This window comes from Podarcis liolepis (genome assembly GCF_965112155.1).
Source record: "Podarcis liolepis genome assembly, chromosome: 18".
In the NCBI taxonomy this organism is placed as follows: Eukaryota; Metazoa; Chordata; class Lepidosauria; order Squamata; family Lacertidae; genus Podarcis; species Podarcis liolepis.
Genome location: NC_139572.1, coordinates 6,167,450 through 6,182,339, shown reverse-complemented (window position 1 = coordinate 6,182,339; position 14,890 = coordinate 6,167,450). Strand labels below are relative to the sequence as shown.

Below are 14,890 nucleotides of genomic sequence, written 5' to 3'. Positions count from 1 at the left end.
GGTAAACGCCGTTTCCATGCGCTGCTCTGGTTCGCCAGAAGCGGCTTAGTCCTGCTGGCCACATGACCCAGAAGCTGTACGCCGGCTCCCTCGGCCAGTAAAGCGAGATGAGCGCCACAACCCCAGAGTCGGTCACGACTGGACCTAATGGTCAGGGGTCCCTTTGCTCCCAAGGATAGAGTTGCCATACAGTGGTACCTCGGGTTAAATACTTAATTCGTTCCGTAGGTCTGTACTTAACCTGAAACTGTTCTTAACCCTGAAGCACCACTTTAGCTAATGGGGCCTCCTGCTGCCGCTGTGCCGCCAAAGCACAATTTCTGTTCTCATCCTGAAGCAAAGTTCTTAACCCAAGGTACTATTTCTGTGTTAGCGGAGTCTGTAACCTGAAGCGTATGTAACCTGAAGCGTATGTAACCTGAGGTACCACTGTATTTCAAAAAGTGAAAATCAGGACTTTGCTTTTGGGGGGAGTTGGACATGACTCAATGACTAAACAACAACAGATAGTAGTCCCAAAGGGTATGGTAGTTTAAGAGTGGGGGAAACACCCTACAATTGCCCGATTCTGAATTGGGCCGGATCTGCATAACCACGGGGAGTTGGAAACAAATAAGCTCTGTTGTCTGGTTAAAGTTGGCAAAGCAAGGAGGATCAAGACAACGATCTCTGGGTAATTGACATGCAGATGAAATGCCTTGGGTGTCATTTACAGGGGTGCCCATGCTTCCATGCATTCAGGAAAGACCGGTTTGAGGGGGAGTGTGTATGTTAAATGTTGCATATGAATGGCTGCGCTTTAAAAAAAAAAATACAAGGTTTGCCTCCTATGATTCGCAATTCCTCTTCTTTCTGAAAGCTGCAAACTAGGGGTCACACCCCAACCCGACTTTTTAAAACAATCTTGTACGGCTTTTACAGTATCCTAGGGGTTGCAGTTTGCTGAGGGCGCTGGGAATTGTAGTCCTTGGCAAACTATAAATCCCAGGATTCTTTGGGAGGGAAACCATGGCTGGTAAAAGTGGCATGATTATTTTGAATACATGGGGTGAACGTCGCTTCTGAATGCTTCATAGCTTGCACATAGTTAAAGGTAAAGGGACGCCTGACCATTAGGTCCAGTTGTGACCGACTCTGGACTTGTGGTGCTCATCTCGCTTTATTGGCCGAGGGAGCCGGCGTACAGCTTCCGGGTCATGTGGCCAGCAGGACTAAGCCGCTTCTGGCAAAACCAGAGCAGCGCATAGAAACGCCGTTCACCTTCCCGCCGGAGCGGTACCTATTTATCTACTTGCACTTTGACGTGCTTTTGAACTGCTAGGTTGGCAGGAGCAGGAACCGAGCAACGGGAGCTCACCCCGTTGTGGGGATTCGAACCGCCAACCTTCTGATTGGAAAGTCCTAGGCTCTGTGGTTTAACCCACAGCGCCACCCGAGCGAAGTGAAAATTTAATGCCTTTTTCTTTTTTAATGCATCAAGAGACTGGCGTGTGTGTGTGTGTGTGTGTGTGTGTGGTGTCACAGATGTGCTTGGAAAAGTTTTGATAAAATATTAAGTGCCTCCCCACCGCCACCTGTCCCTAAATGGGGGTTGGGGAACCGTCATAAGTCCCAACTGAAAAGCCATGACTTAAAAGAGTGCTAAGGTCCATTCATATATATTTGGTCTTGCTGTAAAATAAAATAATAAAATAAAATAAAATAAAATAAAATAAATAAAATAAAATAAATAAAATAAAATAAAATAAAATAAATAAAATAAAATAAATGTGCTGTCTCATGCTCACTCTCTCTCTCTCTCACACACACACCATCCTCATCTTTCTCACATTCTCACATGTTTGGTGCATAAACACTCATGCCATTATCACCTGCCAGCTAAAGGTGAGAATGAGGATTCAAAACACCTCTGCTCAGGAGGGGGGTGTGAAGAACTATTGCGCTTTTGTGTGTGTGTGTGTGTGTGTGTGTGTGTGTGTGTGTGAGAGAGAGAGAGAGAGAGAGAGAGAGAGAGAGAGAGAGAGAATGTTTCAGAATGAACCACTTTGGTGAACTGCCTAGTTATCAAAAGCGCAGCTCACATGGCTCCAATATATGCTCATTTACCCATTAACTTCCTCCCTGCTTCCCAAACCACACAGCAGCCAGCAGGATCGAACCCTCCACTCACCACCTAAGGAGCATAGAGTGCAATCCTGCTGGGGTCCTCTGCAGACTTTCCAAGCATCCCAGTTTTCCAGGGACATCCCTGGTTTAGCGAAGCCATCCCAGTTTCTGATTTGATCCCAGAATGTCCCGCTTTTCCTTGTTGTTGTTTAGTCGTTTAGTTGTGTCTGACTCTTTGTGACCCCCTGGACCAGAGCATGCCAGGCCCTCCTGTCTTCCACTGCCTCCCGCAGTTTGGTCAAACTCATGCTGGTAGCTTCGAGAACACTGTCCCACCATCTCGTCCTCTGTTGTCCCCTTCTCCTTGCGCCCTCCATCTTTCCCAACATCAGGGTCTTTTCCAGGGAGTCTTCTCTTCTCATGAGGTGGCCAAAGTCTTAGAGCCTCAGCTTCACGATCTGTCCAGCCCAGCCTTCTGACCGTTATCTAGACGGCTCATCCTGGGCCAGTTGAGGGTATCTCATCCCAGCTCAGCTGAAGTCCAGTTCTGCCCAAAGCAGACTGGATTCGGGCTTCGACTGAATCTGGTGCACTGCCTTAGAATGTGCCGTGTTCATTAAAATATTTATAAACCACACTGCCTCAGCAGGGAGTAACTGGGCTCCCTTGGAACATGGGAGTATCAGTTTTGTGGGGCTGAAACACGAAGCTGGGGGGAGGTCCGGTCATTTGGGATTATCTGGTCAGTGCGTCTTGTGGTCTGGTGCGTCTTATAGAGCGAAAAATATGGTATTCAGAACTTCCTCTGGGGCTTCCTTTTCCTTTCGTTTCTAGTGGGGACATTTGGGTGGGGGGAGGGAGCTCTCAAAGCAAAACTGTATTAATTTGAGTAAGATGCCTTGCTTCAGCAAAACCTTGGGAAGTTCATTTTTGGAAGGAACTACTGCCGTACCTTGGACGCGGGTGGCGCTGTGGGTTAAACCACAGAGCCTAGGGCTTGCCGATCAGAAGGTCAGCGGTTCAAATCCCCGTGATGGGGTGAGCTCCCGTTGCTCGGTCCCTGCTCCTGCCAACCTACCAGTTCGAAAGCACGTCAGAGTGCAAGTAGATAAATAGGTACCACTCCAGCGGGAAGGTAAACGGCGTTTCCGTGCGCTGCTCTGGTTCGCCAGAAGCGGCTCAGTCCTGCTGGCCACATGGCCCGGAAGCTGTACGCCGGCCCCATTGACCAATAAAGTGAGATGAGCGCCGCAACCCCAGAGCCGGTCACCACTGGACCTAATGGTCAGGGGTCCCTTTACCTTTACCTTACTGCCATACTTTGGTTCTTGAACGCCTTGGTGCTCAGACGTTTTGTCTCCCGAAGGCCGCAAACCCATAAGTGAGTGTTCCGGTTTGCGAATGTTTTTGGGAAGCCGAATGTCCGACGTGGTTTATGCAGATTGAGTGCAGGAAACTCCTTCAGCCAATCAGAAGCTGTGCCTTGGTTTTTGAACCGTTTCGGGAGTCGAACGGATTAAGTTCGACAACCAAGGTACGACTGTAGTTCAAGTTTAACGTGTCCCAACCAATTCCAGTTTACGTTCATCCCTTTACAAAATGAGCTAGTCTGGTTGCCCGTCAGTTCAAATGACCCTTGGGCAAAAACTTCCACCGTTCGGAATGCTCTGAGCTGCGGTGTCAAATCCGAAAAGTTGTTCAAGAAGACTAAGCAAATATCAAGATGGTCCGGTGTGATTTGTTAAATTTATCTCCCCCTAAAATTATGATATTGAAGATGAAAGCACCAAAGAGTCTAAATCAGGGGTCGTCAACCTGATCCCTACTGCCCTGGTCCCTACAGGTTGTCATTGACGCGGACCACAATGCACACAGCTAATGGCTTAACGTTACTCTGTCATCTTGAACCCCTGCAGGTGTGAGGCGCGCTCCGAGAGGAGACGATGAGGCCCGCCTGTCTGCCGCTCGTCCTACTTTTCCTACTGGAGGGGGAAACTCACGCACTCTTCCCCGAAGAGCCTGGTCCCATCAGTGTGGCCCTTGACGACTGTAAGTGAGGCTGGGGGAGGATGTGGCCGGAGGAGGATGGAGCTAGGCTGGTGCTTCTTAAAAAGGGAGGGCTAGCCTAATTCCCTCTGCCACCCCCCAAAACATTATTTTTCATTCTCACCAAGGGTTGGGGAATCTGTGGGGCCCATCAAAGAAGTCATGGAAGTCCAGTTCTCAACCTGTTATGGTCAGTGGTCAGAGGGACTTCCTTGTTCCCCAAACAATGTGTGCAGTTTTATTTCTCTCCTAGACACCTCCCATCTGGCCGTACCTCCCCAGTCACTCTGAGCAGCTCCCAACAGAATATTAAAAACACGATAAAAGATCAAACATTAAAAACTTCCCTAAACAGGGCTGCCTTCAGATGTCTTCTAAAAGTCAGTCAGTTGTTTATTTCCTTGACATCTGGTGGGAAGGCATTCCACAGGGTGGGTGCCACCACCGAGAAGGCCCTCTGCCTGGTTCCCTGTAACCTCACTTCTCGCAATGAGGGAACTGCCAGAAGGTCCTCAGAGCTGGACCTCAGTGTCCTGGCTGGACAATGGGAGTGGAGATGCTCCTTCAGGTATCCTGGGCCGAGGCCATTTAGGGCTTTCAAGGTCAGGACGAACGCTTTGACTTGTGCTCAGAAACGTACTGGGAGCCAATGTAGGTCTTTCAGGACCAGTGTTATGTGGTCTCTGCGGCCGCTCCCAGTCACCAGTCTAGCTTCCGCCTTCTGGATTAATTGTAGTTTCCAAGCCGCCTTCAAAGGTAGCCCCACGTAGAGCGCATTGCAGTAGTCCAAGCGGGAGATAACCAGAGCATGCACCACTCTGGCAAGGCAGTCTAGTGTTATGAGAGAGGGAGAAATTCTTTTTCTCTTTCCACTTTCTACATGCCCGGCATAATTTTGTAAACTTACTCACCTTTTCACTGAACGAAAAACTCCCAAATTCAAATTTCTTTTCTCCCTGGAGGAGTTGCTCCAACCCTGTGATAATTACGCTGGCCCTTTTCTGAACGCTTTTCAATCTTTGATGTCCTTTTTTGGGGTCAGGAGGCCAGAATTGCACACAGCACTCCACATGTGGTCTGTCTGTCGTGTGCTTGAGCATTCTAGGGGGTTGGACTCGATGAGTCTGAGGTGTCCCTTGCAACTCTAATGTTCCATTCCATTCTATTCTATTTGTATCATAGATGAGAGATGGGACCTCCTTTGTGTCGGTGAAGGCGCCTGTTCTGAAAGGCACTTTTTAAAATTATTCCGACAGCTTTCGTTTTTAGGAGGTAGACAGTGGGTTTCATTCAATGCGAGTCCTTCTCAGAGGTCTGTTAGTTCCAATGGGTCTATTCCAGCCGTAGGCAAACTCGGCCCTCCGACTGTTTTGGGACTACAACTCCCATCATCCCTAGCTAACAGGACCAGTGGTCAGGGATGATGGGAGTTGTACTCCCAAAACATCTGGAGGGCCGAGTTTGCCTATGCCTGGTCTCTCCTGGTCTGCCCCGCAGAGGACCTTAAGGTCCATGAATAACCATAGTTTAGAGGTCCCAGGCCCTAAGGAAGTCAGACTATCCTCCACCAGGGCCTTCTCAGTGATGGCTCCGACCTGGTGGAATGCTCTGTCCCAGGAGACTAAGGCCCTTCAGGATTTAACCTCTTTCTGTTGGGCCTGTAAGACAGAGCTATTCCGCCTGGCCTTTAATTTGAATTCAGCCTGATCTTTTATTTCCCTTCTCTTCCCTCCCCTTTTATGAAGATCACCCGCTCTGAGACCCCACAGCTCATTCTCCCCTGGCCTCCTCGCTGGCCCAAGTAGGACCAATTCAGCCAGCTAGCCCTGGGGATTATCTAATTGATTTTTGAATTTTATTGTTATTCATGTTTTTATGCTACTTTTATAATTAAGTGCTTTAAATTTGTTGTTAGCCGCCCTGAGCCCGGTTTTTGAACCGGGAAGGGGGGGGTATAAATAAACATTTGTTATTATTATTCTTATTTATCTACTGACCCTGGTCTCTAGTATCTGTACACATTACTAGGAGGTTTCTGCACCATACATTTAAAGCACATGACTTCCCCCAAAGGAATCCTGGGAACTGTCGTATGTTAAGGTTGGCGACTACTACAGCTCCGTGAGGGTGCACGCTACAGCTCCCAGAATCCTTTGAGGGAAGCCACATGCACCGAATGTGCTTCGGCTGCATGGTGTGGCTGTGGACCCGGTTTCCACTGGAAGAGCGATCTTCAAATGCGCGAACACATAAACGTAAATAAACTTCTCCAACTTCCCCTTGACCTTCTCTCGCTTTCCCGCAGATGTGAAGCATTACCCGGTCTTCGTGGGCAACGGGATGGGTCGGTTTTCCAGCCAAGATGGCGGCGCAGAGCGCCTCAGGATCCAACGAATGTTGACGTTCAACAGGACTTTGTACATAGGAGACAGGTAACCCCATACAACCCAGCCATATGGGCATGTTAAGATGTCCCTGGCATCCCTATAGCATTCGGAAGCTCAGTGCATGATTTAGAAATGGAGACCGTGGTTATTCGGTGAAGGCAAGAGGGACTTAAAAGGTAAAGGTAAAGGTATCCCTGCCCATACGGGCCAGTCTTGACAGACTCTAGGGTTGTGCGCTCACCTCACTCTAGAGGCCGGGAGCCAGCGCTGTCCGCAGACACTTCCGGGTCACGTGGCCAGCGTGACGAAGCTGCTCTGGCGAACCGGCACCACCGCAGCACACGGAAACGCCATTTACCTTCCCGCTAGTAAGCGGTACCTATTTATCTACTTGCACTTAGGGGTGCTTTCGAACTGCTAGGTTGGCAGGCGCTGGGACCGAGCAACGGGAGCGCACCCCGCCGCGGGGATTCGAACCGCCGACCATGCGATCGGCAAGTCCTAGGCGCTGAGGTTTTACCCACAGCGCCACCCGCGTCCCTAAGAGGGACTTATTCCCTTCTAAAAACTGAGAGTTACAATATGAATTGCCTATGGTGGACGCGGGCGGTGCTGTGGGTTAAACCAATTTCTTGGTTTACTATTTGTGAATACCGAGATTGTAACGCTTTAATTTCCTTTTGAATCTGTTGATTTTTTGGGTTACATGTCATTTCTTTCTCTTTCTCCTTTAACTGAGAGAGAATTTTTTCCTTTTGCTCATTCTACTATTTCTTCCTGATAGAGTTCTGTTGAAACAAAAAACCTCGCATTGCCGCTTTAATTGCATCCCATATGACCCTTGTTCAATTCCAGGATTGAGGGTCAATTCAAAATAGTCCTTTAGGGTCTTTTGAGCTTTATTTACAATCAAATCATTTCTCAGCAAAGCGTCATTCATCCGCCATCTAAAAGAACCCTGTAGATGATCCCTATCTTTAAGTCTGAACAAAATGCTTGTTTAACCTGGAGGTAGGCTGTCTGGACGCGAGTGGCGCTGTGGGTTAAACCACAGAGCCTAGGACTTGCCGATCAGAAGATTGGCGGTTCGAATCCCCATGACTTGGTGAGCTCCTGTTGCTCGGTCCCTGCTCCTGCCAACCTAGCAGTTCAAAAGCACATCAAAAGTACAAGTAGATAAATAGGTACCACTTCGGCGGGAAGGTAAACGGCATTTCCATGCACTGCTCTGGTTTGCCAGAAGCGGCTTAGTCATGCTGGCCACATGACCCGGAAGCTGTATGCCGGCTCCCTCGGCCAGTAAAGCGAGATGAGCGCCGCAACCCCAGAGTCAGCCACAACTGGACCTAATGGTCAGGGGTCCCTTTACGCTTTACCTTATGGTGGAATAATACCCTCCTAGCATCCCAGTTTTCCAGGGACAGTCCTGGAATTATGAAAGCCATCCCAGCTTCCGGTCTGATCCCAGAATGTCCCTATTTGCCGGCCCGTCCATGAGAAGGGAAAGGCACTCTGCACATGTTCAAAGGCACTCTCTCCTCGGTGACCCCCGCAGGTCTAACCAGCTGCAATGTGAGGCTCCTGTGCCTTTAAGAGTAGCGTCAAATATTTGCTGGAGGAGCCAAAGGGGGGTGGATGCGGAGACATAATACAAAGGGGGTGCAGAGTTGCCTAGCTTGCGGACTGCTCCATCGCCATAGCAACCTGAAATCCACAGGAAGAGCACAGCAGAGAAAGCAGGATAAATTAAGAATGGCGAGGCCGGGTTAAGGCACTGTGCCTGATAGATTTCGGCGTGCTCCGTAAACTGCTGCCTTGCCTAATTTCAGAGTTGCGCGGCCTTCCCAGAATGAGGTCTAGCGCCTTGTCGCGAGGCATATAGCGAAGCGGCGGTTTCAACCCTGCCCTGCGCTGCGCTCACCTTGCTTTGCCTGTCATGGGGTCGTCTGCCTTGGGGCAGGGGCCTAGTAGGAATTTTGCCATTTGGCTGATTGGCTGGTGCCACTTGGTTTTTGCCTACTACTTAGCAATTCGTCACAACTTGTAAGGCTGCGATTAGTTATTGGTTATAAAAAGCTGGTGGTGGAGGGGTCAGGATAGGCTGTGCCTGCCCCTCCAATGGCACTGGAAGGGAATTCCGTTAAAGGAATCCTGGGGCTTGTCATGATTTCATCCAATCCCTGAAATAAGATTTTTGTTTAAGTAAAACAACAACAACAAAAAACCAAAAAAATTAACAAAAATACAAAATAAAAACACACAGGTTTTCCATTACTTATTTTCCTTTAGCTTGTTTCCCGGACCTCCTCATACCTCCCTTTTTTGTATTCCACTTCCATCTGTTGAATCAGCAAATCCTTACCCTCTTTAATTATCCTAATCTTGATCTTAAAAATAATAGCATTAAATTTTTACCTATTTATAACCCTTTTTTTCATATTCCCTTAAAGCATTACAGCTGGAAACCACTTAATTTCTATCCAACATCATTCTAACATTCATTAATTTTACAATATTTCTGTAGATAATCTTTGAATTTCTTCCAATCTTCTTCCACCGACTCTTCTCCCTGGTCTCGGATTCTGCCAGCCATTTCTACCAGTTCCATATAGTCCATCAGCTTCATCTGCCATTCTTCCAAAGTGGGTAAATCTTGTGTCTTCCAAAAGAAAGCGATAAAACATTAAACATTAAAAGCTTCCCTAAACAGGGCTGCCTTCAGATGTCTTCTAAAAGTCAGGTAGTTGTTTATTTCCTTGACATCTGATGGGAGGGTGTTCCACAGGGCAGGTGCCACCACCGAGAAGGCCCTCCGCCTGGTTCCCTTTAACCTTGCTTCTCACACGGAGGGAACCGCCAGAAGACCCTCGGCGCTGGACCTCAGTGTCCGGGCTGAACAATGGGGGTGGAGACACTCCTTCAGGTATACTGGGCCGAGGCCGTTTAGGGCTTTAAAGATCAGTACCAACACTTTGAATTGTGCTCGGAAACGTACTGGGAGCCAATGTAGGTCTTTCAGGACCAGTGTCTGTGGTCTTGGCGGCTGCTCCCAGTCCCCAGTCTAGCTGCCGCATTCTGGATTAGTTGTAGTTTCCATTGGGCGGGCTGGCTCTTGAATGCTCATCTTGCCTAGCAGTTTTAGATGCTTCGGGTGCTATCCGCACCCCCACCCCAATAAAGCGCTAAATCACCTCCAGACATGTGCATGGATTTCTCCTCAGTGCGCTGCCTTCTCCCCTCCTCCCGCACCTCGCCCCGGAGCCTTGCACATCATAAATCCCGTTCTGGGTATATAATTTTTATCTATTTGCGTTTTTAATGGGACTTTAAAAGTCTGGGCTGCGCAGATGGGGTTGGTGGGGTAATGAAGCGCGACTCTGCCGTTTGTAAACAGAGCGCCTGGATGCGCCGCTGAGGCCGAGAGACCCGTCAGTCACAAGTGGCGGCGATGCGCCTTTCGGGTTGCGCACGGGAAACCGTGGGCCCCTGGTACGTACTTGGTTCTGGCGTCCAAACTTGCTTACCCTTCAGAGAGGCAGCACAGGGCGTCTCGGATGAATGCTAGGGCGCACCGTCACTGTTGGAAGTTGTGGTCTAGGTAGAAATTCAATTTGTCTCACGTTTACAGGAGAACCCACCAGATTTGCACCGGAGAGCCAGTGTGGTGTAGTGGTTAAGAGTGGTAGTCTCGTAATCTGGTGAACCGGGTTCGCGTCTTCGCTCCTCCACATGCAGCTGCTGGGTGACCTTGGGCCAGTCACACTTCTCTGAAGTCTCTCAGCCCCACTCACCTCACAGAGTGTTTGTTGTGGGGGAAGAAGGGAAAGGAGACTGTTAGCCGCTTTGAGACTCCTTAAAGGGAGTGAAAGGCGGGATATCAAATCTAAACTCTTCTTCTTCTTCTTCTTTCTGAAACAATGTGTGCATTTATCTGAACGTTGCAGTGCAATTCTCCCCACCAAGTACAGTGGTACCGGAGGTGACATACGGTTCAGGTTACAGACGCTTCAGGTTGCAGACTCCACTAACCCAGAAATAGTGCTTCAGGTTAAGAACTTTGCTTCAGGATGAGAACAGAAATCGTGTGGCAGCAGCAGGAGGCCCCATTAGCTAAAGTGGTGCTTCAGGTTAAGAACATTTTCAGGTTAAGAACGGACCTCCCGAACGAATTAAGTACTTAACCCGAGGTACCACTGTAATATGTTTCAAAATGCACATTCTGGGGTAATGCAGGCATTTTTAAAAAAATGCTTGGGCAATGGCCCATTTAGATCCCAAGGCACTGCATGTTTAAGTGAAGTCACGTATATTTGAAACACCGTGGGAAAATCCTGCAAATATCCCCTTGTAACCTTTCCACAAGGGCCGACATTGATGCCCAAATCCAGCATCGCCTGAGCTCTGTGACTGCAGCTTTCTCCCGATTGAAATGCAGAGTGTTTGAGGACTGGGACATTTGCAGGGAAACCAAAATGCTTGTTTACATAGCTATTGTACTACCAGCCTTACTGTATGCTTGTGAAACGTGGACCACTTATAAACGTCATCTCCAACCAGTGGCGTAGCGTGGGTTGTCAGCACCCGGGGCAAGGCAAGTAATTTGTGCCCCCTAACCCGTGGATTTGCGCCCCCTAACCCGTGGATTTGCGCCCCCTAACCCTAACCCCCAGATGTTGCGCCCGGTGCGGCCGGCCCCCCCTGCACCCCCCACGCTACGCCACTGTCTCCAACTCCTCAAAAGATTCCATCAACGGTGTCTCCAAATTTTTTTACACATGACTTGGGAAGAGAGGCGAACTTCCAGTGTCCTGGAAGAAGCAAAGATCACCAGCGTTGAAGCAATGATTCTTCAACATCAACTTCGTTGGACTGGTCATGTTGTTTGGGTGCCTGATTATCATCTTCCAACGCAACTACTTTATTCCGAACTTAAAAGTAGAAAGCATAATGCTGGTGGTCAACAAAAGAGGTTTAAAGACTGTCTCAAGGCAAATCTTTAAAAATGTAGTATAAACACCGACAACTGGGAAACACTGGCCTGCAATCGCTCCAATTGGAGAACAGCCTTGACCAAAGGTGTCATGGGCTTTGAAGACCCTCGAACTCAGGACGAAAGGGAGAAATGTGCTGAGAGGAAGGAACGCTTGGCAAACCCTCACCGTGATCAACTCCTGCCCGGTAACCAATGTCCACACTGTGGAAGGTCGTGTGGATCCGGAATTGGCCTCCAGAGTCACTTACGGACTCACTGTTAAAACCGTGTTTATGGAAGACAATCTTACTCAGCTACGAGGGATCGCCAAAGAAAAAGATATTTGAAACACCATGGGAAAATCCTGCAAACATCCCCATACTGCCTCTGCCCTGCCCCTTTTTGGGATGTTGTTGTGATGTTTTGGGGATACTTCTGGGTTCGGCTCAATTCACACACATATCGGACGCACCTAAAACCATCACTGTCAATAATAATAATAATAATAATAATAATAATAATAATAATAATAATAATAATATATTATTTATACCCCGCCCATATGGCTGGGTTTCCCCAGCCACTCTGGGCGGCTTCCAACAAAACACTAAAATACAATAACCTATTAAACATTCAAAGCTTCCCTAAACAGGGCTACTTTTAGATGTCTTCTAAATGTTTGGTAGTTATTTTTCTCTTTGACATCTGGTGGGAGGGCGTTCCACAGGGTGGGCGCCACCACAGAGAAGGCCCTCTGCCTGGTTCCCTGTAACTTGGCTTCTCACAGTGAGGGAACCGACAGAAGGCCCTCGGTGCTGGACCTCAGTGTCCGGGCAGAACGATGGAGGTGGAGACCCTCCTTCAGGTATACTGGACTGAGGCCGTTTAGGGCTTTAAAGGTCAGCACCAACACTCAGAATTGCGCTCCGAAACGTACTGGGAGCCAGTGTAAGTCTTTCAAGACCGGTGTTATATGGTCTCGGCAGCCGCTCCCAGTCCCCAGTCTAGCTGCCGCATTCTGGATTAGTTGTAGTTTCCGGGTCACCTTCAAAGGTAGCCCCACATAGAGCGCAGTAGTCCAAGCGGGAGATAACCAGAGCATCACCACTCTGGCGAGACAGTCTGCGGGCAGGGAGGGTCTCAGCCTGCGTACCAGATGGAGCTGATAAACAGCTGCCCTGGACACAGAATTGACCTGCGCCTCCATGGACAGCTGTAAGTCCAGAATGACTCCCAGGCCTGGTCTTCCAGGGGGACAGTTACCCCATTCAGGACCAGAGAGTCCTCCACACCCACCTGCCTCCTGTCCCCCAAAAACAGTACTTCTGTCTTGTCAGGATTCAACCTCAATCTGTTAGCCGCCATCCATCCTCCAACTGCCTCTATGCATTAGTGAAAATAATGGACAGCGGTGCATTGTCTTAAAGAGAATCGCTTTCCAAATCATGCGTACATTAGGTAAAGCTGCGTATGAAAATGTCATTATCGGGAGAAATTTGCAGTAATGTGCCAGTAATACTTTTTAAAACTCACAAATGCATGCGGAAGTGTGACGGATTCCGCTTAAAACTTGAACAATGCAAAACTGAGAGAAACCAAAGTTGACAGGTCTTTCCACCCACGCTCCCCCCCCCCCCCAGCAACTCATACGCCCAGTCTCCCTGGAATCCTCAATGTTACTTCGCTGACACTGCAGAGCTTTTTCTAGAGTATTGCATTGTGGAGAAATGAAAATGCGGGACGAGGAATGCCAGCGATTTGGTTGACCACAAACTTGACATGAGCCAACAGTGTGACGCGGCAGCTAAAAAAGCCAATGCAATTCTGGGCTGCATCAATAGGAGTATAGCATCTAGATCAAGGGAAGTAATAGTGCCACTGTATTCTGCTCTGGTCAGACCTCACCTGGAGTACTGTGTCCAGTTCTGGGCACCACAATTCAAGAAGGACACTGGCAAACTGGAACGTGTCCAGAGGAGGGCAACCAAAATGGTCAAAGGCCTGGAAACGATGCCTTATGAGGAACGGCTAAGGGAGCTGGGCATGTTTAGCCTGGAGAAGAGGAGGTTAAGGGGTGATATGATAGCCATGTTCAAATATATAAAAGGATGTCACATAGAGGAGGGAGAAAGGTTGTTTTCTGCTGCTCCAGAGAAGCGGACACGGAGCAATGGTTCCAAACTACAAGAAAGAAGATTCCACCTAAACATTAGGAAGAACTTCCTGACAGTAAGAGCTGTTCGACAGTGGAATTTGCTGCCAAGGAGTGTGGTGGAGTCTCCTACTTTGGAGGTCTTTAAGCAGAGGCTTAACAACCATATGTCAGGAGTGCTCTGATGGTGTTTCCTGCTTGGCAGGGGGTTGGACTCGAAGGCCCTTGTGGTCTCTTCCAACTCTATGATTCTATGATTCTATGATTTAACCCAATGGTCATGCTGATCTGGCTGATGCTGCCAGCCTAAGCCTAGCACAGCATGCCAGCGGGCACTGGGGGCACTTTGCTAGCACTGCCTCGCACCCGGAGCCGGCTTTACAAGCATTCGAACCCAGAACCTGTTACCCAAGCTTGGCTCTGGATATGTGGAATTTCCAAACGGATACCTTTTCCAGGAGAAGTGTCTTATTTGGGGAGGTGCGGTTCTGGAAGGGAGAAACTGGATTTTGGGTGCCTTTTGATCTGACGATGGGAGACTTGACTCTCCTCTGCAAATCTGCAAAGTTGAAGCAGCAGGTTACATTTGGAAGCAGAGAAGCAGTTTGGGGAGGTGATTAACCCTCCCCGCTGAGTTTCTAATGCAGTTGAACTCACCAGAGTTGGGCGCAAGGAAAAGTGGTCCATGTGCATTCCGGCTTTTCTCAGATAGCGTTTGGCACCCCCTCCTGTCTGATTGTTGCAAAGACAGGGGGTTACAAAGCAAATACAGTGGTACCTTGGTTCCGTTGCGGAAAGCCACTTCCGAGCTAGAGAGGAGGTGGGTTGAGGGCTTCACGCCCCCCCCCACGTGCGCAGGGGCCGGTTTGCAGCCCCTGCCTGCTTGAGGGAATCCTCGGCCGCGTCATTCCCCTTGCCAGCCAATCGACTGGCCTGGGAGGCGTGGCTCACGCTACTTAGGGCCGGCGCGGCCGAAGACCTTCCTCTTTCAGCGCCTCAGCTGCTCCGGTTTCCCAACACACACACAAATTCCAAACTTTTAGAAGACATCTGAAGGCAGCCCTGTTTAGGGAAGCTTTTAATGTTTAATAGGTTATTGTATTGTAGTGTTTTGTTGGAAGCCGCCCAGAGTGGCTGGGGAGGCCCAGCCACATAGGTGGGGTATAAATAAATTATTATTATTATTATTATTATTATTATTATTATTATTATTAAGGGCAGGCGTAC

General features: G+C 48.9%; 1 protein-coding gene across 6 annotated transcripts in view; it reads left to right on the top strand.

Annotated features, from left to right (window-relative positions):
* The window catches only part of SEMA6B (semaphorin 6B), a 163,247-nt gene that overhangs the window by 108,980 nt on the left and 39,377 nt on the right, over window positions 1–14,890 (top strand). For 5 of the 6 annotated variants that reach the window (XR_014520983.1, XM_083483702.1, XM_083483703.1 and 2 more), the window contains exons 2-3: window positions 4,023–4,155; window positions 6,458–6,584. Coding sequence is in view for 4 of the 6 variants with exons in the window: in XM_083483702.1 (XP_083339828.1) it covers window positions 4,050–4,155; window positions 6,458–6,584 (233 nt within the window). In the remaining 2 variants the exon portion in view is untranslated. Of the gene's footprint in view, window positions 1–4,022; window positions 4,156–6,457; window positions 6,585–14,890 lie in introns of those variants that run through there. The other variant, XM_083483706.1, reaches the window with a different exon arrangement.